A 24,831-nucleotide genomic window follows, 5' to 3' on the forward strand; every position below is an offset into this window, starting at 1 on the left:
GTTTGTCTTTCTTTTTAGGTTCCAAAGCTGCCCTTATCATCATCATCATCATCATTTATTTATATAGCGATGTCATCGATGCACGATACATGCTAATCCATTCTTTAAGTTGTCTGCAGGTTTTCCTGCAGTGCACTAGTCTGCAAGGGCATTTCATAATGTATACAACATTACTGGGCATACAAGTCAGTCTATGTTTAATGTTCAATTTAATTGAACACTTATTTGATCTAATTGAGGAGTTTAAATCTTGGGCCATGTCATGGGATGGATCCGTGGTACTTCGTAATACCAAACAGACATATGAGGACAATAGTGATCATAAAACAGATATATAGTCTACATATGGCCCACATACCCCTCTAATTAAAAAATCTGTTTTGCAGAATTGGTCTATTAGGGACCCAGAACTCTCGAAAGTGGTGAGAAAAATTATATTTAGATACAAAAGTAAAAGGGATCTTAAGGAGTTATTGACGCAAACTGATCTGGAGAACAAATCCACTCAGAGACCCCATACAGTAGGAACTAAACTGGGAGTATTCAGATGTGATGGTTGTACTATGTGCAACACATTGATAACGGGTGGAACATTTCATCATCCCTATAATGGATTAGCATGCATTGTGCATCGATAAGGTCAGCTTTGGAACCTAAACCTAAGAAGGAAGGCAAACAGGCAGGGGTGCTTCGCCAATGAGGCAAGTTGAGGCTGTCGCCTCAGGCGGCAGCACCCCACTAGGTACCAGGGGCAGCAAAAATGCTGCTCCTGATACTTTAAGAGCGAATTTCCAAGGGAGGGGGGGCAGCAGCAACTGCTGCTGCCTCAGGCGGCGGATGGGCCAGGATCAACCAGCAACCAGTGGCATATTGTATATACATGTTTTAATACATGAGGTTTTTATGAATTGAATGCACTCATGAGGGGTGGGTATATATTGTGAATCACTACATTTATGTTTACCCAGTGGGGACCAAAACGTCACGTCGGTTATGCATATAACATAATAACACACTTGTTTGAATGAAAATCCCAGTGCTACTGGTCATCCCATATCTGGCCATTAATTGAGCGTAGGACTGGCCAGATATGGGATGACTTTGACGTAGTTGGCCAGCTTAAATATATTGCAATATATGGACAAACAATCCCTGTTTTGTTTAAAGGCTATCGTGTAAAGCTTTAAATGGGTGCACATGTTAATGGTCCATATTCCATTGATAAAGGGTATTGTACCCGAAACATGTTGTATTTACCACTGCCTGGAATAAAAAGTTGTTTGCAGTAATACTGCTGGAGTTCCTCTTCCTTCTCCTATACTTGGATAGTTTTCAGCAGTTGCAGCGCAGAGCAACTATTAAGGAATTGGACGCATACGATTTGGAAAAGTTGTGCGGACCACCATCCCCCTCTTCAGTGAGGGTGAGTGAGTCAATGTGCTCCTTGTCTCTTTTCCTGCTGTGGGTTCTGGCCTGGGGGTATTTATACATGGACTTGCCCCTTGCCATCCTGCTGTGGGTTCTGGGGATCTTTATACATTGAATTGCCCGTTGCCATCCTGCTGTAGGTTATGGGGGGTACTTGTACGTGGAATTGCCCCTTGCCATCCTGCTGTGGGTTCTGGGGGGTATTTGTATGTGGAATTGCCCCTTGCCATCCTGCTGTGGGTTCTGGGGGTATTTGTATGTGGAATTGCCCCTTGCCATCCTGCTGTGGGTTCTGGGGGGTATTTATACATGGAATTGCCCCTTTCCTTTCTGGTATGAATTATGGGTATGTTTATACATTAAATTGCCCCTTGCCATACTGCTATGAATTCTGGGGGCATTTATACATGGAATTGCTACTGTGTTCATCCTTCATTTTTCATCCTAGTTTTTATTTTTTTGACTTCTCCTTCTGACCTGGCTTTCAAATGGAGTCACATAGTAGACCCCCAGCAGCCCATCAACTATTGTGCTATGGGCTGTAATGTTAAGAGACTAAATTTTGTTGTTATTGGTATATATTACTAATCTTCTACTAAGGTCTCTCCTACTCATACACCTGTTTCCTCATTGAAACCACTACCTGGTTGGTAGGGTAATTTGGACCCTAGCAACCAGATAATTGTTAAAATTTCAAACTCGAGAGCTGCTGAATAAAAAGATAAATAATTAAAAACGGTAAATAATAAAAAATTAAAACTTATAATATCATACTAACAGTTATTTTAAAGGTGAACAACCCCTTTAATGAACAGGGAGCTCCACTTCCACAGTTTTACTACTTAACGAGATTTTCTCAGAATTGCTTCTCTTGGACCTGCCTTACTGCCAGTCACAAGCACAGACAAGGTCACAGAGACTGTCTGTTCATTGTCCACGTTTTACTCATATTACTTGCTTGTCTGGGATCAATGGAGTGCTCTTTGGCCATTTCAACAGAGATTATACTGGAACAGCTAGGGCTAATATGCTAATTATCCATGTATGTGTAGTATACTGTCAGATCTGCGTTTAATATTCTGATTATTCATTTAATACTGGCATGACTGCATTATGCTTTGTTAAATGGGTGTGGTATTTGGGGTGTGTGGCCAAAAGTGGGCGTGGTCTCAAAAAAAATTGAGGAACAATAAGGAACCATGTGCAACAAGGTGACATTCCAGATGGACAAGATGCCCTATGTCAAGGCTAATTTAATAAATAAATAGGGCTTATTTACGCCACCAAGTACTGTAAGCAACTTGCGCATTTCCCCTCAGTGAATTGCAACTAAAATCACTAGCATTAAAGGTACTTGCACCCAAAATGGCTCTTCTAACGGTCACAGAACTGCACTTGGTGCAGCTCAGTTCTTCCCTCCTTTCATTCCAAATTGAGCCCATTGATACATGGCGCTGAGGAACCCTGAAGCTACCACCTGGTCAGGAGCTGGTGCTAGTGCCAAGGTTGCAGTTGCATCTACAGAATTGGAGGTAGACGTCACTCAACCACCAAACGCTGGAATTGACAGCAGGAAAATATTTGGCACAACTGCTTCAAATTTTACAGCAAAGAGCAAGCGCAGTTGCGTCCATTTTGCAGTTTGCGTCCATTGCTCAAACCCTCCACTAGTTCACAAACTGGGGATAATTAAAATGCTACATCACAGAGCAGACAAGATCTACAGATATTTCTACAGATTTACCATGACATGGATGAATGAGAATCTTCACAAATGTATATTGTGATGTTACCGTTTTTACAGGCTGTTTATGAGGACTATCAATCTTACTGTTGGAGACCTTTTAGTGTATTAAACCTCAGGTTCATGCTGCAATTATTGGTAACAGGAATTTTGAGAAAATATTTGGTAGGAGCATGCTGGTTGTTGGCGTCGTATGTACATGCTGCAAAGGTGTGAGCACAAATACAAAGATATTTTATCTCATTCCTGCTGTAGGTAGAACAGTAAAGAGCAAAGAGTCAAATAATTAAACAATTAACCTAGAAAACCTCACCTATAAAAAGTTGCCTTCCAATGCCCTCAGAGTTTTTCTGTCCTACCTGTGGTAGTTTGGTCTGCCTTCCTTTTTCTTCCCTGGATGGTAGTTCCAGGCCCCCTGGTGGTTTGAGGACCACGGGGATGTATCACTTGAGGGATAGTTTACCCCTTAGATTATATCATAGTTACATAGTTAATCTGGGTTGAAAAAAGACAAAAGTTTATTAAATTCAACCCCTCCAAATGTATCAAATATTAAACAGACCTATTTATATACTACATATATAAATTATATATTAATAGAGATGGGTAAATCTGACAAAGGGAAGACATAATGGGCCAAATTCAAATCAATGCAATACATGTGCGATAAAGTAAAGATGCCTTTACCTCCGAAAATTAATGCTAATCTTTCCAAATTCAATTCATTGGGATAAAGAATTTAACAAATGTGAGAAAAGGTAAAGTTTGCGTAACTGCATTATCACCCTTTCCGGTTTCGCGTAGCTTTTTTAGAGGAAAGTGTTCGTATCGATCTATATTTTTCACAAATGACAGCACTAGTTACCATGCAATATTCTACGTATGTCTAAAAAACATACACAGCAAAAGGAATTAGTCCAGCACCCACAGTATTCAATAAAACAGCCTTTATTGGACCAAGGGCATTACAGCAACATTTCAGACCAAAGGGAAGGCCCTTATTTCTTAAAATGGCAATTTTATATTTATATTTACCCAGTGGCACATACTGCTATAGCTTTTGTTTATTATTCTGACTCCAATTGCTGTGATGATGGCTGATTTCCCTGTGAGAACTCCCTGCTGGGCCTGTATGGAGCTGTTACAACAACTGAGGGCAATCTTTGCCAGATAGCTGAACTTACAAGACACTTGGGGGCAAATTCACTAAGATTCGTAGTTGCGCCAGCGTCCACTTTGCCCCACTTCGCCAGGCGAATTTTCGCCAGCACTACGCAAATTCACTAAAATCCGAAGTTGCGCTCAGGGGAAACGAAAGGTTGCGAAGTTGCACTAGCATTAATTCGCCAGGCAAAGCGAAGTTACGCTAGCGATGCTTAATTTGCATACGGCGCCAAATTCAAGTTACAATGGAGGTATATGTAGCAGCACTACACAAGCCTGGGAAACCTTCGAAACATCAAATACAATTTTTATTTTGCCCTACACATGTGCCCACTGTATAGTTAAGTTGCCATGAGTTAGGAAATGTAGGGGGAAGGAGGGGAGCCCCAAATAAAATTTCGATCTTTTTCAGCCTATCACCCATAAAAAAAGTAAAAAACGCCAGCGTTTTTTGGGACTTTGAAAAAATTTCAACTTTTTTTGAAGCAATCCCTATCTACTCTATTGCACTTCGCCTGGTCTGAGATGGCGAAGGAAGTCTAGCAAAAAAGGTATCGTTCAGAAAAATACGCGCGTCAGTGAATTTGCGTAGCTACGTCCATTGCGTAAATTCTTTGTCGTTTCAGGCAAGTGAATTGATGTATCAGTGGACACGTCCCAATACCTTAACGAGATGGATGTGATTGATACTTTGTTTTATATTCAAGTTGCAACATTGTAGATATAAATGATTATTGTAAGTGAATGCAGCTGTGTCATTGATAATTTGATGAGCCACTAGATGGCAGTATGTTAAATGGTATAAAATGTTTGCAACAATGTGTATCTAGTAGCTTGATAAAAGGCGATTGTACGCCTGAAACGTCGCTGCTATTTGTTCATTCTGAAATAAGCCCTTTTGGAATAAAGGCCTTTTAAGAATTTACCTCAAGTGTGGTGCTGTCTGCTTATCGACATTGTGTTACTCTCACTCTTTCTCAAGCCTGTCTGGTGATACCGTGTACAAACTTTTTAACCCCCTTTTAGTGGGAGTGTACCACACCAGAACCTGCCCCCTTAGCACACATACTGTAAATCAATTAGTATAACAAGTGTGATGAGTCCAATTGAATTCAAGAGTCCCTTAGTCCATTATAGTCCATTGCTTCATCTTTTTCGAAATGTGATAGTCCATTATTCATTGTGTCTTAAGCTGGCCATAGACGCAAAGATCCGATCGTATGAATCAACGTACAATCGGACTGGGTATAAACCCTATAACATTTCCTTTAGTACACCACTAGTCATTGGCCAAAGGTGTAATGACCAATTCCTGCCACACTCCCATATAGTGTTGGAAAGGAGTGGCCTCTTCCTCTTTGGCTCCTGGTGTCCTTGAAGCTGGGTGTTCCCATTGAGCCTGGGATCTGCAAGGCCCAGTAAAGCCACCACTCCAAAGGGACCTGTATCTTTGGTGATTAAGTCGGGAACCAGGCAACCCGTGAACGAGGAAAAGCTATCCTAGGGCAGTTTTGTAATAGACTCTCCAGGAGAGAAAGACAGAGAGCATTAAGCAGCACGAGCAGTTTTGTCGTTACATCGAGGATTGGTAGCAGGGAGTAGCTTCCCAAAGGCTTCTTTGTTTGCATTTAGTGCAGAGACTCAGTGGATAGGGTGTTAGGCTTTAGACTTTGTCTCCCTAACTACTTCACTGGTGATCCCGATCCCTACAGAGGTATATCTGTCTTCTGGGAATTGATGTACAATTGATGCATTTTGCTTTGTACAATAAATCCCCTTTTGTTTGCATCAAAGAACCTCCTGGCATCCAATCAATCTATTTTTATGTACAGTAGCCTGTGTGTTGTAGTTGCACTACACCTCAAAGGGACCACAAAGGCCCTGATCCTGATGTGTGAGTCCAATGTAACCCATGCTCATTACCATTAGCTGGACACTTTAACTATCTGTGGTCTGGATAGCCAATATTAGTGTTACAAAAGAAAGTAAGAACCTTCAAAAGAAAGTAAATAAGGAAGCAGACCTGGGCCCCCACACCTTGGCCGCAAGGTTTCATAAGCAGTCTTGGTGCTTTTTGGATAGTGGGTTTTTCCATACCTGAAACACTATTACTTAAGGTTAATAAGACATGTTTAAAAGGACCGTATAATCTATTGAAAAAAATTAAAATGATTGAAAACTTGCTTGAATTGAACTTAATTTATTCAGTTGTCTTTTATGGCATCTCAACAGGTTTTAGGTGTACAGTGTAATTTATAATTTTTATTCTTTTCATTTGCAATTTAATGGTATACATTTTATCTTGGCTTGTAAATACTTCATGCTTAATGAAAAAGTAGTACCTATATAGATATACCAATATTAGGTGCACTCTACATTGTAAGGGCAGTAGCACTAATATTATCATTATACAATTAGATCACTTTATTTGTTCAGCATTTGTTATTTTATCCTAATAGATTTCAGAAGATGTCTGAGATCTCCAAAGTCCATTCAGCCAGCTCAGTAATTTACCTTCCTAGGACAAAGACAATATGCTGTAATTTTTAAGCAAGTTAAGAAAATGCATTAAAATGTAAAATTTGCCAGTCTCTAAAACATTTCTATAGAAAATATATATATTCTTGAATATGTACACTTCAAACTGATATCTAGAGAACTCCACCAGAACACCTGGCAGCACCAGCTTGGGATTATGTTAACACAAATATAAAGGGGGTTATTTACTAAAACTCAAAATTTTCTTATTACTTTAGTAAAACCAATTTGACGAAATTCCCATCCACAATTTTGACTGATTTAACAACAAAATCACTGTGCAGGAAAGGACTCGATAAAATACTGAAAAAATTTGAAACATACAATTTTTTCAGAGTTCATGAAATATCTTGGAGTATTGTTTTGAAGACATTCTGCAGTAGGAAACTGATTAATGCCATCTGTAGTTTACTTTAAACAAATGTAAAATAAAAAAAATTACCTTGAAAATCCATATTTGTCAGCACTGCTTTTTTAATGGAAAGACTTTCTTGGCATGAACTGTTCAAAGAAAAAAAGTTAATGTTGCCAACAGTAGGAAAATTATATATATCTATTTTTAAAAAACCTTGATACTTTTGTTTATATTAAATTAAGAAATTAGTTATAAAAACACACTATTGGAATCCTGTATTATCTAACTGTATGCCTGAGATCTAAATAAGAGTTTAATATTCGATATAGAATCATACTGGTGAACTTGCTCTGTTCGGTACAGTTCCAAGAGGTGTTAGTTATAAAAAGTCAGTAGACTTTTGGGATCTTAAGGGGTATACCCCTTAAGATCCCAAAAGTCTACTGACTTTTTATAACTAACACCTCTTGGTGTTAGTTGTGTAAAAAGCGGAGTGAAACATTACTGGTGATGTTGCTCATATCAATCAATCAGATCTTTTCTTTTGTTGTGTAACTTTTGAAATCTAATTGCTGTTTGGTTGCTATGAGCAACAGCACCAGAAATGTTTTGTTCAACTTTTTACATAGCATCATAAAGAGATCTAAGTCTAGCAATTCCTCTCCATCCAACAGTGTAGTGATACTATTGACAAACTCTTTGTACAATAATTATCCTGTTCTGGTTCATGTTCAAGAAAAATGTGAAGACTTGGAAATTAAAACTTTGTACTAAATATGGAAATGCCATCTAGTAGATTCCCTTTAAATCTAATAATTAGAATTTTTAAAAATGATTTCCTTCAAGTCTACATTACCATAACCGTAAGGTTTGGGGAGGCTAAGCCTTAATCAAATCCGCCTATGTATAATTAATCCTTATTTGAGGCAAAAAAAAAAAAATACTATTAGGTTTGATTTAAATGATTTCTAAGTAGACTTAAGGTATAGAGATTCAAACTACAGAAAGTACTCTTATCCAGAAAACTTCAGATCCTGAACATTTTGGATAACAGGTCCCATACCTGTACTAGATACTAGGTAAGGTGTATGAAATTCTCCTGTAATGAGTCTGTATGGTATCTGCCTTGTGCCAGAAAGCGATGTCTGTGCTCATTCTACATTCTCTCTTGCACTTTATTTTGACTTTTGATATGCACTGATATATTATTTTTAACTTTGGAATGAATGGTGTACTACATGGGCCCTGTGATTTTGATAACAGAAAACAAAGTTATGCCTGTGTTTAACCTGAATATGAAAAATTTAATATGCCAGCAGTCCCATACTATAATTGCTCTGTTCATACTGTCCCTCACAGGAAAAAGGGACAATAATTACCAGGACCAAGATGCGGGTAAAGCAGAATGCTTTTCCGTGTTTCTCGCATTTTATTCACCGAAGCTCCTAAGCCAAAAGAAGCCAAAAATGATAAATTGTTATAAAAAATTGTAACACACAACAAATGCAGTAAAAAGGCCTTTAAAGGGCCATTTAAAAATGTGTTAGGGTAAATATAATTTAAAACTATTAAGCAAACAAATAAATCAAACTCTTACACATGTTATAGACTAAAATTAGTTTGTTTAGATTCAATGAAAATGTAAATAAATCAACAAACACTCTTAGGGCTCTTACACTTGGGTGTTTTTTTTAAGAATATGAGATGCAGGTTTGAATACACTTAAAAGCGTTAGCTAATTGATTTGATTATATCCTGCCTGATCAGAGTTGCAGTTTATTCAATTCACATTTTATGTTTTTTAAGATGCATCAAGCTGGGTTTTCTTGTGCTTGATTTGCTTTGTGAAACCATTAGTATAGAGGGTTGCATTAGGAACTGACAAAACCGTACTGGATTTAACAAATTTGTGAACTAAATGAAGTAAGAGTTAATTATCACGTGGGGTGTGGCTGGAGTGGCTACATTTATTGACTGTGCATATGAATTCGTAAACTAAGCCAATGTATAAAAAAAAACCCTTGTAAACAAAGAAGCAAAGGTCTACAAAGACCTGTAGATTTCCATCTTAAAGGTGCTAAATACACTGTTTAAAATAAAATCAACATAACATGTTTCATTTTTTTATTATATTCAAACTCTGAAAATCATTTAGACCCTGGGCACAAGAGTGCACCAATAAGGATTTACTCCATTATACCTTTCAAGTTAATATACTGAAAGTTAACAGACATGTTAACATGTTGAAATATGCAGGATGCTACCTGACTGTGAAAGAAAAAATATCCACTTGATAAAAGAGCTTTAGTATTTTATTCCCTCTAAAACCCTAGGTTGTTATAGTGCAAGATGAACCTGTTCAAGGCAAAATCTACAGCCTATTTAAGGAGACAAGAAGATGAGAGAAATGGTTATTTAATACGAATATGTGCTGAGAGTGTGGCTGAGAATGTACACCAGGGGGTGACATAGTTCACATTAATGGTCTTTACCAGTTCTCAACAATCCCCTCACCTATATCTGATATTTAAGATAAGCAAACTAGCAATTGTAACTATTTAAGATAATCAGGTCTCTTGTGAGAACTGAGACTCACAGCTTAAAGTGCAATTTCATCTTTATTAGCAAAAACTGTTACAACACATACAATATGGCCCTAAAACATCCAGAAATGTGTTCAAACTTTCATAACCTGCCAAATTTTGTAAAATGGACATGGTTAATAGGGGTGTGGCCATAAAATGGGCATGGTCAAAAAATTCCACCACACTACATGCAACAGATCTTTATGTCCCTCTTTCCTGCTAAAATGTGAGCGCAAGTAGAATATTTTATTTTCATTCCTGCTGTTGGTAGGACACACTTTTAACCTTGCCAATATGTTCCCTTGGGTGGCTCACTTATCATATACAAATGATCAAACTCGTTGGGACATTTCTTAGTGCTATAAATCCTGTTGTGGGCCTTTCCTAACCAACCTCTTTCAGGGGACCATCTCCCTGTTTCACCAAAAAATACACTTATAAAGAAGTGACAACCCCCTATTTTTTTTAAATGTATCCTGGCTAAATAGACTGGATGGATTTTTTTCTCAGTGTACCAATACTTGAGTATTTAAAGGTTAATATACATGTTTTGTTTATTGGTTTTTATTGGTTCTTTTGTTGCTTTTCTTTACTAATATGTATTTACAGACAAAAGTGACATATGTATGTATGTATGTATGTATGACACTACACGTGTCATGAATCTATATGTTTTGTTTTGTTATTAAAGTTTACAGGAACCAACAACCTTACTGTTGGAGACCTCTTAGTATATGAAACCTCATGCTGCAAATACTGACAATGTGAATTTTGAGAAAGAGTCTGGTAGGAGCATGCTGGGTATTGGTGGCTTCTGTATAGGCTGCTACGTTGTGAGTGCAAATACAACACAATGTTATTCTCATTCTTGCTGTAGGAAGGACAGTAAAGAACAAATTGTTTAATTAATAATTAGATAACCTCACATATAAGAAGGAGTTACCTTCCAACACCATCAGAGTTTTTTTGTCCTACATGTGGTAGGTGGCCTGCCTTCCTTTGTTCTTCCCTGGTGGTTCGAGGACCTCAGGGATGTATTACATGTGGGACAGTTTGCTTAAAACATCATAGATACATAAATAATCTAGGTTGAAAAAAGTCCAACAGGTTCAACCCTTCCAAATGAACCCCAGTGCACATTAACATGTAAGGAGACCTATCTATACACTCACATTTACCAACTATTTCCTCAAGTCTAAAGGACTTGCAAGAGGACTTTTTACTTTAGTAGGTACTATGTGAAATTGAAGTTATGCAGCTTGTTATCCTGTGCAAGGCAGGGCACAATGGACTTCTGCACACACTGTGTTGTGTAACGATATGTTACACAACACAGTGTGTTGTGTAACAATATGTTATTGGTGGACAGCTACAGATCACAAACTTGTGACTTCATGCAGCGTTTAATTAGTTCGTTTTGAAAAGACTGGCAGTTGGGGAAGTTAAAAGGGGAACTATTGTGAAAATAAAAGATTAATATAAGCTTCATTGTACTGAAATAATAACATTTCTAAATATAATCAATTAAATTCTTATATAATCTTTAGAGGACATAATATTGCTTTTATCAAGAATTAGATTACCTTCCAATTTCCTGTAGAGAATCTTAAGCTTTCTACCAAAGCCATGTCACTTTAAAGGCTTTGGTAGAAACCTTTTCTCTATGGGGTTTAAACTAGCAGATGCTCCTTCTCTAGTTCAAGACATATGGGTTATAAATCTAATCGTGAAAGGATATCAGAATCATCACAAAGAAGCAAATAGCACTTGAAAAAGCTTATGGGTATTATTTGAGTCCTAGAAGTCCTAGAACCAGTTTGTTCAGAAGAACAGAGAGACGCTTACTCAAGAGTCTTCCCATACCAAATGGCTCTTTAAGACCCATACAGAATCATTCCTCTATTTAGACTATGCAAGTAATTCCTAAGAATAGCAGTATTCATATAAGGTGGTACACCAGAGGTGTCCAAACTTTTTGCAATGAGGGCCAGATTTGGTGAGGTGAAAATGTGTGGGGGCCGACCATTCAGCCTGACTTCCATTCCGAGATAGCTAGCTTGCAATCAGGATCATTCACTCGTGGAGATGGACACCTACACAGCGTTTAGGAAGTGGAGGAGTGGAGTCTGTTTGGACTTATTCTCTCAGCTTCATTTAAACAAGGAATCACGTAGCCGTAGCAGTAATATTTGGGCACATGATTAGTGAAATGATCGTCTATACTGCTGCCTGTGTGCTGAAGGCGTTAGCAATAGACACGTATTGGCACGTAGTGACCCGTTAGTACATCTGTTGCACCTTCAGCCCTAAAGAAGCATGCGAGATTGGTGGGTCACTCTGTGCCAGTAAGTGTCTATTGCTAACACCTTCAGCACACAGGCAGCAGTATAGACCAAGTGGCAGATCATTTCACTAATGTGACCAAACATTACTGCTATTGCTACACAATTCCCGATTGCACTGTGCTGGCGGGGCACATTATTATTATTTTTATGACGGAGACTGAGGGCCGGTGTAAATTTGAAAACGGGCCGCAACTGGCCCACGGCCGGACTTTGGACATGCCTGTGGTACACTCTTTTATCTCCATTCCTGAGCCCTGACATTTGTAATAACATAGACTTCCTCAAGAAAGTGACCAAAGTGGTGGCTCAGATAGAAGGATACATATTATAACTTATATTGAAGATTGGCTAGTCAAGGCAATCAGATTGTGTTTCTGCTGTTTGGCATGCTCCTCTCTCCCGCAGCACCACTGACCACTCACTCATATTTTTCTAGTCAACACTCTACAGAAGACGACCCCCAGGACCCCTCAAATGATGTCAACATTAATTACTACTGCCCCAGAAACAGTAAGTTGCCCTTATTTACACACATTTACATACAGGATACACATTTTAGTAAAGTTTCTTTTTTTCTTACTTTTATATACAATCACTTTCAGAAATGTACACGCATGCATACATAAAAACTCTTCACGCCTTTTTACTTATTAATTTTACCATTTTGTCTTTTAGCTAAAAACTGTTTATTTGGCAGTGTGACTATTGTATTGAGTATTTTAACAGCTAATTATGCTGCCGGATCAGTTATTTTGGACCCTTTTACTTTGCTAAATACTGTTCAGTAGACCGTTGGCATTCATATTAGGGTGATTTGCATTTGTATCTAATAAACTGTGTGAAATAAATGTGGCAAATTGCCAAATGTTTAGGCGATTTTCAGAAATATTAAAAAAATGCTCATTTTAGGAAAGATTTTCAGTCTGGTAGTTTGGTGTAGAAAGATCTCTTTACCCATGTTGGATTTGTCAGAATTTGTGCTATGCAGTATATGGTTTCAGGATTGTTGTTTTTGTTTTACAGTTAGGGGGTTTTACAACACATAATACACAGTAAGGGGCTCTGTTTGTGGAAGCTGAGTTGCCAAATTAAAAATTCGTATGCACTATTTTCATTTAGGTATATCTATGCATATAGGCCATCAAACGGTTCAGCAGACTTCTGAAATTCACATGTAGGGTTATTTGCCTTTGTATGTAAAAACTCAAGTTAATTGCATCGAATTGCAATCATTTTAGGTCATTTTCAGAAATGTCAAAAATGCTTTCTTTATCATATCTTTGTAGTTTGTTAGGTAGGAGTAGAACTAAATATTTGGTCATGCTGGATTTGTCAGAATGTGTACTTTCCAAAACTTTAACGTTAAAGAGACCCTGAAGGAGGAGTGCAGTTGCACTGTTCTGGAGGTCAGAGCTGTGGGGGGTTGACCCCAGCTAGGAGGGGGCTAACGAGTGTAGCCACCAAAGAGGTCTATGAGCTCTAAAGACGAGAAAGACTTTTTGGTTCTGTCTGGCTATGCAGATTTCAATTCAATACATGTCTTGTCCAAGCTCATGAACAGGTATGTTTATATGAAATGTGGGTTTTACATGCCATACACACCTTCCTTGATTTACGAGCATGTTGACCAGGAATATGACAACTGGCTGTATTTTCAATTTAAGATAAAGATGCCCCCCAAGTTTCTGATTGTGAGGTGTCCTTGCTTCGTGTGGAATCTAGGGACTAGAGACTGAACATTTGCTCCAGTGGGCTAATTTGAACTATTGCTTGAGTGGGCAGCTTGAGTGGTGGGCAGTGTGAGAGGGGTTAGGCATGCATTTATAGCTAGTTAACCACAAAGACATGGTTATATAGACAAAGGGAGGAAGTGTATAACATGAATATAATTAATGTTACTTAAGTGTTGTTGGTGCTAACTGGTCACCAGTTTATTTGTGTTACAAAATTTTGAAGATGATTTCTATAAATGTGTCAGCTTCACCTCATCACTATCATAATGTTGATTCACACGTTTTCTCTATAAATTAGCACTTTTTATTTTAGATTATTTTAAATTAGAACTAAGATATGAATATAATGAAATACCTGCATGATGCAACTAATGATATACTAAAGGTGCAGGAGTATATTTATTTATATATTTATATAGTTTAGCAGCATGGACCTGTAAAAATTGCTTTTGAAAAAACTCTTTATTCATTGCCACATCATCAGTTTTGCGGTGGAATAATTATTTTGTAAATATGCCCTATGTCAGAGGTACAAATGTAATATTTTGTCACCTTACCGTTTCTGAAAGCATCCATGGCTCTAGAAACATATTCCCGAACTTCTCGTTCCACTATTGCATCTGGGTCTGCAGAGCCTGTTGGCTGTGCCATTGAGTTTGCAGAGAGCACAACAAGGAGTGCACACAGGAATATTCCTTTCAACATTCTGAGAAAAAAAAAATCATTATACCATGTCACCATTGCCTGTGTATTGCAATATATTTGAAATCAACTCAGAGTTCGACTTGAATTCATATCAGATCAGCAGGGCCAGCCAACCATACTAGGATTTGAGGATAATATGATGTGTCCCAGCTTAGTTCCAAGGATCATTTGGATATATTATATACGTATTATATAAATTATATATTATTGAATATTATGTACTCAAATACATTGGTGTTGTTAAACTACAATTTGGTATTTTGTAGGAGTTTTTGATCAGCAATAGCTAAGAGGGCCTGTAGGTTGATTGATATGTATACAGGCCACTGCCAGAAGTTTCACTTAAATGTAATGTTATGTTCGTCATCCATTTTCTATAGTGATGTGATCTTACTGGCATGTCTAGGGTTATGCTGCCGTAGCTTATCTGGCGGTAACTTTACCTCTTAATCTGTAATTTTATGTTGAAGAGGGCAAAATGTAAAGGGGTGCTTTGGTATTATTACATTTTATGTGACTGGCTGCAAGGATTTTGCTGCACTCTAAGGTACTGCCAGTGAAACCTTGGCACACATCTATGCCATTTTAACACACTGGCTACAAGTAGAGGTAGGCGAAACAGCGAAAAATTTGCGAAACACATTAAAGTCAATGTGCGTCAAAATCATTTTTACGCAAGCGACAATTCCCCATCACTAGCTACAAGTTTCAAATTGGGTATATACAATTATGGTATTATTACATAATGGCTGCCATTATGAACATGGGAAAATAATTGCTTTGGCAAATGGCTTTGGGCAAAGTGTATATGTCTCCATATGGTTCCATATGGCTCTGGAAATTCAAATCTGCCCTGACAGAGACCTTTATACAATTGGAGAACGTCTCATCAGTGCCTTGTGGCAAAGAACAAAAGTGGACCTTCAGTCTATTTGTTTACCCCAAAATTGTGGGGGATAGTAGCTCTAATGTATGAATGCAACTATGGAAATAAAAATAATAGCACAGGTATAGGATCCATTATTTTGGACCTTTTTTCCAGAAAGCTCTGAATTACAGGAAGGCCATCTCCCATAGACTTCATTTTAATCAAATAATGCAAATTTTTAGGAAAGATTTTCTTGTTATCTGTAATAATAAATAATTGCCTTCTACTTGATCCTCACTAGGATATAATTAATCCTTATTGGAGGCAAAACAGTCCTATGGGGTTTCATTAATGTTTAAATTATTTTTTTAGTAGACAAAGCATGGGAATCCAAATTACAGAAAAATCTATTATCCAGGAAAAAAACCCAAGTCCAGAGCATTCTGGATAACATGTCCCGTACTTGTATTTTAATTTTCATGGTGGTATTCATACATTTCGGAAGACTGGTACTTTATCTACACTAACCAATATAATAGTAGTCAGGGGCGATCCTGGCCCCTTGCTGCTGCCCCCCCCTCCCCCAGAAATTTCACTCTTAAAGAACCAGGAGCAGCATTTTTGCCGCCCCTGGTACCTAGTGGGGCAGTGCTGCCTGAGGCGACAGCTTCAACTCGCCTCATTGGAGAAATGAAAATGAAAATGGCAAAACCCTATATTGTTCAGGACTCTGCATTGTCTCCTCTGCATTGTCTCCTCTGCAGTCATGTGTCTGTCTGTGATGAACTCTGGCTATCCTGCACAGAAAAGCTATGAAGAAGACTGCTTAACGATTTTTTGGGGATGTATATTTCCTTTTTTCTCCAAAAATCTAATTTAAATAAACACTAAAAGTTATCAGGGGAGCAGCTTCTGCATAGATATTTTTTTGATTTATTCTATAAAAAAATATATCTAGCAAAAATTGACAAATGATAAGGTTTGAGGCTTTATTTACATTTTGATCGAGTGATTTACTTGTTTTTTTGTCCAAGTGGCAATTCCCCTATAGAAGGGCACTGAGCTTAAAATAGTTGAACCCCCAGGACAGTGGAATAAAGTAATGTATATTGCAGGAATAATAAATAAGAAATGCCTACCTTTGCAAATGTTGCTGCTTTTCTGTCCAACAAATGGCAATCTGCTCAGTATAAATTTGTTATACTGCCTCTCTATTACACTGAATCTTATATAGTTCACTTTACTGTGATCTGTTTTCACAGTAATAATATTAATTAACAGTAGCATCACTCATGCTTAGCTTGATGCTATGAACTCATGACAAGTATTAGCAGTATAGGCGTCCTCCAAAGAATTTAGTTTGTAGATTCTAACCAAATCCTGCTGCCTTAGCAGTGCCAAGCCAAATGTTTTTTTTTATATTTTGGCTCTTACATAAGTCCCATCAGTCTGAACATACTGATGGGGCCTATTTATCATACTGTTTATTTTACACCACTTCAGACCTCTTGCACTTCATTAAAGTTAAGAAAAATGAGAAAAATTAAAACACCAAGTAAGTCCCGTCACAAGTTACTCTGGAAAAAAAAACACATAAAAACAGCAAAGGATGAACACCATATTTTTCCATAGCATTTTCATGAGGGAGCTTATGCCAGATTTTTACACAGAAGTATGTGGTGTTTAAAATTTCAGAGACATCTTGATAAAAAAAAGATATTTTTTACCCTTCCATACTGTATGTGTGTTATGTTTTTGGTCATTTATTACACAGTAAGATAAATAAGTCCCAGAACATATTACATGTAACATGTAAATGTATTCTCATCTGGGAAGTGTTTTCAGGGCACCATATGATAGGTGTTTCATCTTATCTCCAGAATTCTATTGGTGCACAATTGATTAGCACTTCATGTGATGTTTAGCTACAATTTCATATCTCGAGCGACTTTTAGTTCAACAAAAGCTAAGAGGGCCTGAACCAGGTTGGTCCATACTGCTATGAATACATGCAGTGCCACACAGGTTTCACTTAAATACAGTGTTTATTTTCAACAGTATTGCGATGTTACTGGCATGTCTGATGCTATACAGACACAAATTACCTAGCAGTAAATTTAGATTACCCCGCTCCTTGCTTCCTCCACGCATGAAAAAGGTGTCCTTGGCTGTAATACTGAGTGAAGAATTAGTATTTGTACAAATAATGAATATAGGGAATCAGATGTCCTCTAATGTGCATATAAAGAATAATCATGTCCCTTTTCCCTTTTCCCAGGAAATACAATTCCAAACTTGACAGTCCTTCCTCATATTTGAATTCTTCCATTCCTTTTACCAGCCTAGTTGCACATCTCTATACTATCTCCAGCTCATTAATATTCTTGGAGCCCAAAACTGCAATGCACACTGTGTGCTGGTCTGAGACAGCCTTTCTGATAATGTCCTACCTTACCTCCTTCCCCTGCGCTTACTCTTCTAGCTTAGGAGCAGGTCAAAGTAGGGTCAGATTGCTACTGCAGAAATGGAATTTTAGCTCTCAAAGTTACTTTATTATTATAGAGGGTCCAGATTAATTACAGGAAAAAGTAAAACAATATGTCCAAATAAAGATTGCTGCAGTACAAAATTTGGTCATACTGTATATGCAATGAGAACATTTCCATTTCAAATAGCAGTGCACACTTAAGTGTTAAAAGTAACTTTTTGCTACCAGGTGACACAATGCTCCACAGTTATAGTATAAATAAATAAATAAATAAATAAATAAATAAATAAATAAATAAAAAGTCTTGGGAATATCTCTCAGTATGATAAATTAGCCTTAAACGGGAAGTAAAGTCTAAAATAGAATAAGGCTAGAAATGCTGTATTTGAATACTAAGCATAAACATGAACTTACTGCACCAGAAGCCTAATCAAACAAATGATTTATACTTGGTTTAAAGTTGGCCACAGGGGGTCACCATCTTGTAACTTTGTTAAACATCTTTGCAAGACCCAGACTGTGCACATGCTCAGTGTGGTCTGGGCTGCTTAGGGATCGTCTTAAAGCACAAGTCAAATAATATCTGCCAGAAGCCGATACAGCAAGACTGATTAATGATCAGAATATGCAGACTGCACTGGGTCCTGATCTTTGTCCCTGGAGTTGGAAACAGTAAAGGGAATGTAAAGGCAAAAATAAAATCCAATGCAAACCTCTACACAGTCACTGACTGCTCTACAGGGAAACAAACAAAGCTGCTTGAGTTCTGCATGGTTGGGAAGTAAGGTGGGGGCTCCCCCTGCTGTTCATAAGTATGATTGTTTCCCTGCAGAGCAGTTTGGGACTGTCTGACAATTCCTATCAACAGCAGTAAATGAAGGGAGAATTTCACTGCATACAGTCAGGTTTCTTATAAAAACGGTACACATTTTTTAATTAAAGTATAATGGAGATAGGTTTCTTTTTCATTAAGGAAAGTAAAAATTGGATATTATTTTTTTGCCTTTACATGCCCTTTAAAGCTTTTTCCTATTGTCAGTGGCCAGGCCTCAATCAATAGCTACTAGGCAAGACAATATGCCCAAAGATCGAAATGTTAGCAAATGGGGGCGCATGCGCGCACGCATCCAAGATGGACGCTTAAGGTGTTAGCTCCGCACCACTCTAACAGCTCTCCTCTAATTAGCTATTAAGAGCCTCACAAGAATCACACCGGGGACGCCTGCCAGCAGCTAATACTAGGCTGGACATTAGGAGGCGACAAAATCTGCAGCAGAAGGACTCCATGGACCGCTACACGGTGAAGGCCACTCCTAACTGCATGGCCGATGATCATGAGGCCACCATGACACCAAATGCGCAAGGGCCTATTTCGCAGCAGGGTAGTATGCCCCAACAAACTCCGGTCACAGCAGAAGTCCTAGGAGCCTAGTTGGCACAGCTACATGAGAGGCTAAAGGTCACAATTCGAGACTCCATCGCAGATGCCACAAAAGAGCTATGGGACCGGATTCGGAATGTCAACGACCGAACGGAGCATTTAGAGTATGCAACAGAGGACATTACGCAACACATCTCCTACTTGGAGGAGGACAACAAGTCGTTAAGGCAAGAGATCCAACACCTCCAATATCAGCAAGAAGATGCTGAAAATAGAGGTCGAACACAAAACCTCAGAAACAGGGGGATTCCGGAAGACGTAGACCCACCGAAACTGTGAGTACTTAATAGCCCTCTTCCAGTCTCTGGTCCCTGATCTCCCGCTGGAGGATTGGCGCTTGGATAGAGCACATCTTGCCCTAACTAGCAGGCCCCAACAGCCCAAGCAACCCCGGGATGTTATCTTGAGGCTGCATTTCTATACCTCTAAAGAAAAGATAATTTTGGCAACCCGAAACAAGCGAGACTTTCTCTTTAAAACCGACACGCTGCAAATTTTCAGTGATCTATCACCCGCCACCTTAGCCAAAAGACGGGCCCTCAAATCAACAACAACAGCACTAAGGGAGCATCACATCCCTTACCGATAGGGCTTCCCATTCAGGCTGGTGACGACCCACAATGGTTCCCAATATGTTATCCGCGACCCAGCAGAGGGCCAAGCATGCTGGGGCTGAAAAGGAGCAACTCACCACAGAAACAAGACGCACAACCACAACCTTATACTCTGGAGCGACAGCAAGGCTCCCCACTACGCCAAGCTTCACCAAGGCCTCTCTCCGGATCCCCGGGACCACCTACCTCACCGCAACCGCAGACAACCAGCTGATGGAGTCAACAGAGACGTAACTATGCCTTTGTTCACTTTAAGTTTTATGGCCAGCTCAGTATTGAGTAAATCTAAGGAAGAGAGTTTTGCGGTTCTCATCCAGGCCGGGCTGTTAACCCATAACCCCCCCACAGAAGGGCCAGTGTCCCCTTCACTTGGAGCAACACAATCTGATTGATACATCTCCGCTTCTCCTTCAACCCAAAGAGGTTTTTGGGTTATTGCTTGACTCATTAGTTTTCACAATGAAAGTTTTGTGTATTGTTCTGAATCCGAGCTCGGGGGCCCCATGTAGAATGTCTCAGAGGTGCTGTATTTGTTGTAAGTGTTTTGATTCTCAGGGATATGGCTAAAATAGTTACTTTGAATGCAAAAGGTCTGAATAGTACTCTGAAAAGGTATTTGCTTTTTAAGGAGGCGCGCAAACTCAAAGCTGACATACTACTGATTCAGGAGACTCATTTCCGCCTCTCTGACTCCTCTAGGTTACACTCCATACACTACCCAGCTGTATATCTGGCCTCAGCTCCAGTTAAGAAGGCGGGAGTGGCAATTTTAATTCACAAAAATTTTCCACTAAGTCACCAAGACACAAGTAGATCCGAAAGGGAGATATATAATCCTGGAAGACCTTTCCAACAGGAAAATTGTCCTATCCTGTATCTATGCCCCTAATAAAAACAGATATCTTTCTTAAATTTTACTTTCAAGAAACTCCCAGTTTCGCCCAACACACTGTCCATCATTGGTGGAGACTATAACCTACTTTTCTCCCCAACGATGGATCGCTCAGGAAGACCGGTGGGGGGTGAGAGGGAAAGGTGTTCCAAACAATTTAGACAATTCATACGATCTCACTGCCTAAACGATGCATGGCGGATTTGCCATCCCACAGAAAAAACTTACACCTTTGCCTCCCACCCCCATGGCTCTCAACAACGGTTGGACTATTTTTTGCTTAATCATGAGGCTCTAGTATCTCTAAAAAGTTCTACTATACATCAGATCACCTGGTCAGACCATGCCCCAGTCTAAATGGTTCTTGATATCCTGCCACTTACACGGAAACCATTCCAATGGAGACTTAAAGAAACACTATTAGCACATATGAATGTTAAGTCCCAATTGACAACAGGCCTTATAGAATATTTTCAAAGAAATCAGTAATCAGTCCCCTCCCCTTTTACTGTTTGTGAAGCCTATAAGGCATGGGTAAGGGGGGAATTAATTTTTAATTAATATAGCATCCAATCTCAAAAAATCAGCGACACATCGTAGACTACATGTTGAACAGCAGCTTAAAAACATGGAGAGAAGATACAATCATAAACCCTCTATCCCCACACTAGCACGTATAACCTCACTTAGAGCTCAGTTCAGAGACTTAAATATTACACAGGCAGAAAAGGCCATTACTTACACACGACAGCGATACTATGAAAATGGCAATAAGGCCCATACACTCTTGGCCCAAAAGCTACAGATCAGAAAGTGCAAAAGGCTATATTAGCGATCCGCACTAAGCAAGGCAATCTAGCTCACACCAGAGAGCAAATTCTCAAGACGTTCCATAGCTATTACAACTCTCTATATAATTTGCCGCCCCTGCCACTGAGAATAGACAGAGATTTGGGGAGACATATACAGGACATGCTATCACCCTCCAAATTGCCCACTCTAACTGAAGAGGACAACGATAAACTAAACGAGCCAATCACATTGGAAGAGTTAGCGGAAACCCTCATACTAGCCCCAGCAAAAAAATACCCTGGTCCAGATGGTTTGACCTATCTTTATTACAAATCCTTTCAGGAATCTCTAGGCCCCCAATTGCTAAAGGTCCTTAATGAGATCCTGAAAGGCTCTAGACCACCGCCATCTATGCTTTATTCTCCTATTTCTCTTCTTCCTTAGGAAGGAAAGGACCCCCAATCTTGTAAAAACTATCGTCCTATAGCCTTGTTGAACACAGATATAAAAATTTTCAGCAAAATCCTCGCAAACCGCCTAACTCTTCTAATGCCTTCGCTAATCAACCAGGACCAGGTGGGGTTTATCATGGGCAAACCATAGATCTCATAAATTTAGCTCATTCAACTAAGACCCCCTTCCTGGTCCTGGGATTAGACGCGGAAAAGGCCTTTGATCGCCTGAACGATGTACTTCTTACTCTTACCCGACCAATGACATCCCTCCCCAATTTGCATGCTATTTTAGACACCTATGGTAAACTTCAATCAAGATAAATCTGAAGCCCTCCCTATAAATATCCCCCATGTGCAACTTAAAGTCCTGAAGTTGAACTTTAATTATAATTGGAAAACAGACTACATTAAATACCTGGGGATCTGCCTGACCCAAACTATGCTACCTTATACAAAGAAAATTATACACCACTCTTTGCAAAGACCTGTGAAGACCTAGACGAATGGAACTCTCACACACTTTCCTGGTTAGGTAGAATTGCCATGGTGAAAATGGTAACTCTCAGATTGCTATACCACTTTGAGACCTTACCTGTCCGAATCCCATTTAAAGTACTGAAAACAATCCAGGCCAAACTAGTCAAATTTATATGGGCTACTAAATCACATAGAATCCCTAAGAAGGTACTAACATCTCCGATGCTGTGGGGAGGCCTGGGTGCCCCAGACATAATTAAGTACTATCTAGCAGCTCATTTGAGGCAGGCAGTGGCATGGTCGGCCAGGGTGCACTGTGGGAAGTGGGTATCTCTGGAAAATTATACGGTCTCTCCATACACTATATCCTCTCTTTTATGGGACTCAAAAAAACTGCTGAAAATCAAGGACAACCAGTTGAACTCAGTAAAACTAACTTCATCACTATAGAATTATGCCAAGGCGCAGTTCAACATAACCCAAGAACCGTTAGAGTAAGCCCTCTTTGGGGCAACCCATACTTCCCCCCAGGGCCCAAGGGTTCATATGCACAGCCATGGCGACAGGCAAACTTAGTCCAGCTAAAGGACTTTTATCATCCACTAACCCGTAAACTGTACTCTTTCCAGGAACTTCAGGCCAAATTTGAACTAAGCAACTCGCTGTTCTACCAATACATTCAAATTAAACATTTCGCCTTGGAAATGGTGGGCTCCCAGGTCCCCTCAGAGTTCAAACCTTTAGATACGATTATGGCTACCAGAGGATCCAGGAAGGGACTTATATCTGATATCTATGGTATACTCAACAATTATTCCGAACCATCTTTCTCTAAGCATGGGTATATGCTGGCCTGGGAGCAAGCGCTTGGAGAAGAAATACTCCACCTCCACAAGCTCACACAGGTGCAAGTGTATTAAAAAAAGAAGAAGAAAAAGAGTGGCGGGGAGGTGGATTTGAAGGTTATAGAGGAAGGCTTCCCCCCCTGCGAGTGACCAGAGGGCCTGCTTCCACTATAGTTATGACACTGTGCTGAAATGGCAAATGTGTTAAATCAGTCCAGTTTTTTTCTTTAGTCCATATAATGGAGGAGTCAGTGTCCAGAGAAGGACAACTAAACTGATAAACTGATAAAAGTTATGGAAAATCTCAGCTATGAGGAGTATAATATACAGTAGAACCCCAATTTTAACATTTTCAGGGGACCAGTAAAATGGTGTAAAATCAGGGAAATGTATAACACATAATATATGCTGACTAGATGATTAGCGTGACTTTTACTGCCCCAATTCACTACTGAATGCAGATATTATTGGGGGGGGGCAAATTTTGTCGAAATAGTTTTTTTGCCTATGTTTTTATGTAAAATTCACAATTCCCTGGTATACGTATCTTCCACAATAATTGTTCAACTAAATTGATAAAATAATAAAGCCTTTATATGGGAGGACAGGCACCTTGAATCAGCCTCACTACTTTACAAACACTGATGATGACAGGAGGTCTGGCACTTTTTTTGTGTTATTACCATGCCAAATATATTGAAACCCTTTGAACACCTACAAAAGCAGTATAATCTACCAAAACATGACTTGTATATAAGACTTGCACTCAACATACACAATGTCTAGATCACTCAAAGCAGCACATTCATCTTTCAAATCCTCCAAATGCACATACTGTGTAGAAAACCAAAGAAAAAAAAACAGAAGGAGCGCAATGCCACATATGGCGGACATGTCCAACATTTGTTCAATTTTGGAATGAAGTATCACTATTATTAAAGCAAGTCACTGGCTACCTGCGCAACTCATGCCTAGCCTTACTCAACCTACGACTACAAACCCTTACCAGACAGGTAGTATTTCACATACTTACCGCTGCTAGGTTTGTAACACCCAGGAGATGGAAATCTACTCAAATCCCAAGTATAGACCAATAGATCAACATCACAAACTCAAACCTATCCTATGAAAAATGAATACTGTCTGTACCCCCTTCAAACAAACAGAAGTTCACCCACCAAATATGCACTTCTGAAATGAGACATCAGTAGCTGAAAGCAGCAGGAAAATTGGCAGCAGAAGATACTTCAGGCAGCATACCCTAACCCACCCCCCCATTCTCACCCATTACTATTTTCTTTTCTGCTCTCTCCTCTATTTCCTTCTTACTTTAACACCATTGCTGACCGCAATGCAAAAATA

General features: G+C 39.1%; 1 protein-coding gene across 1 annotated transcript; it reads right to left on the reverse strand.

Annotated features, from left to right (window-relative positions):
* Window positions 1–7,315: 7,315 nt before the first annotated feature.
* LOC121395043 (xenopsin peptides-like) lies at window positions 7,316–16,712 on the reverse strand. Its single transcript, XM_041567555.1, has 4 exons — window positions 16,605–16,712; window positions 14,450–14,598; window positions 8,609–8,674; window positions 7,316–7,375 (listed from the first exon to the last, which is right to left on the reverse strand). The coding sequence occupies exons 2-4, from the start codon at window positions 14,595–14,597 to the stop codon at window positions 7,335–7,337; spliced, it is 255 nt and encodes an 84-aa protein (XP_041423489.1). The 5' UTR covers window position 14,598; window positions 16,605–16,712; the 3' UTR covers window positions 7,316–7,334.
* Window positions 16,713–24,831: the final 8,119 nt, after the last annotated feature.

Source organism: Xenopus laevis, chromosome 6S, assembly GCF_017654675.1.
Source record: "Xenopus laevis strain J_2021 chromosome 6S, Xenopus_laevis_v10.1, whole genome shotgun sequence".
In the NCBI taxonomy this organism is placed as follows: domain Eukaryota; kingdom Metazoa; phylum Chordata; class Amphibia; order Anura; family Pipidae; genus Xenopus; species Xenopus laevis.

Excerpts from the sequence above, each read along its gene's own strand:
- LOC121395043 (XM_041567555.1), bottom strand. The coding sequence starts at position 14,597 with ATGTTGAAAGGAATATTCCTGTGTGCACTCCTTGTTGTGCTCTCTGCA. Across the intron at positions 8,675-14,449 it reads CATGGATGCTTTCAGAAACG|GAGCTTCGGTGAATAAAATG; the intron begins GTAAGGTGACAA and ends CTTTTGGCTTAG. Across the intron at positions 7,376-8,608 it reads TTACCCGCATCTTGGTCCTG|TTCATGCCAAGAAAGTCTTT; the intron begins GTAATTATTGTC and ends TTCTTTGAACAG.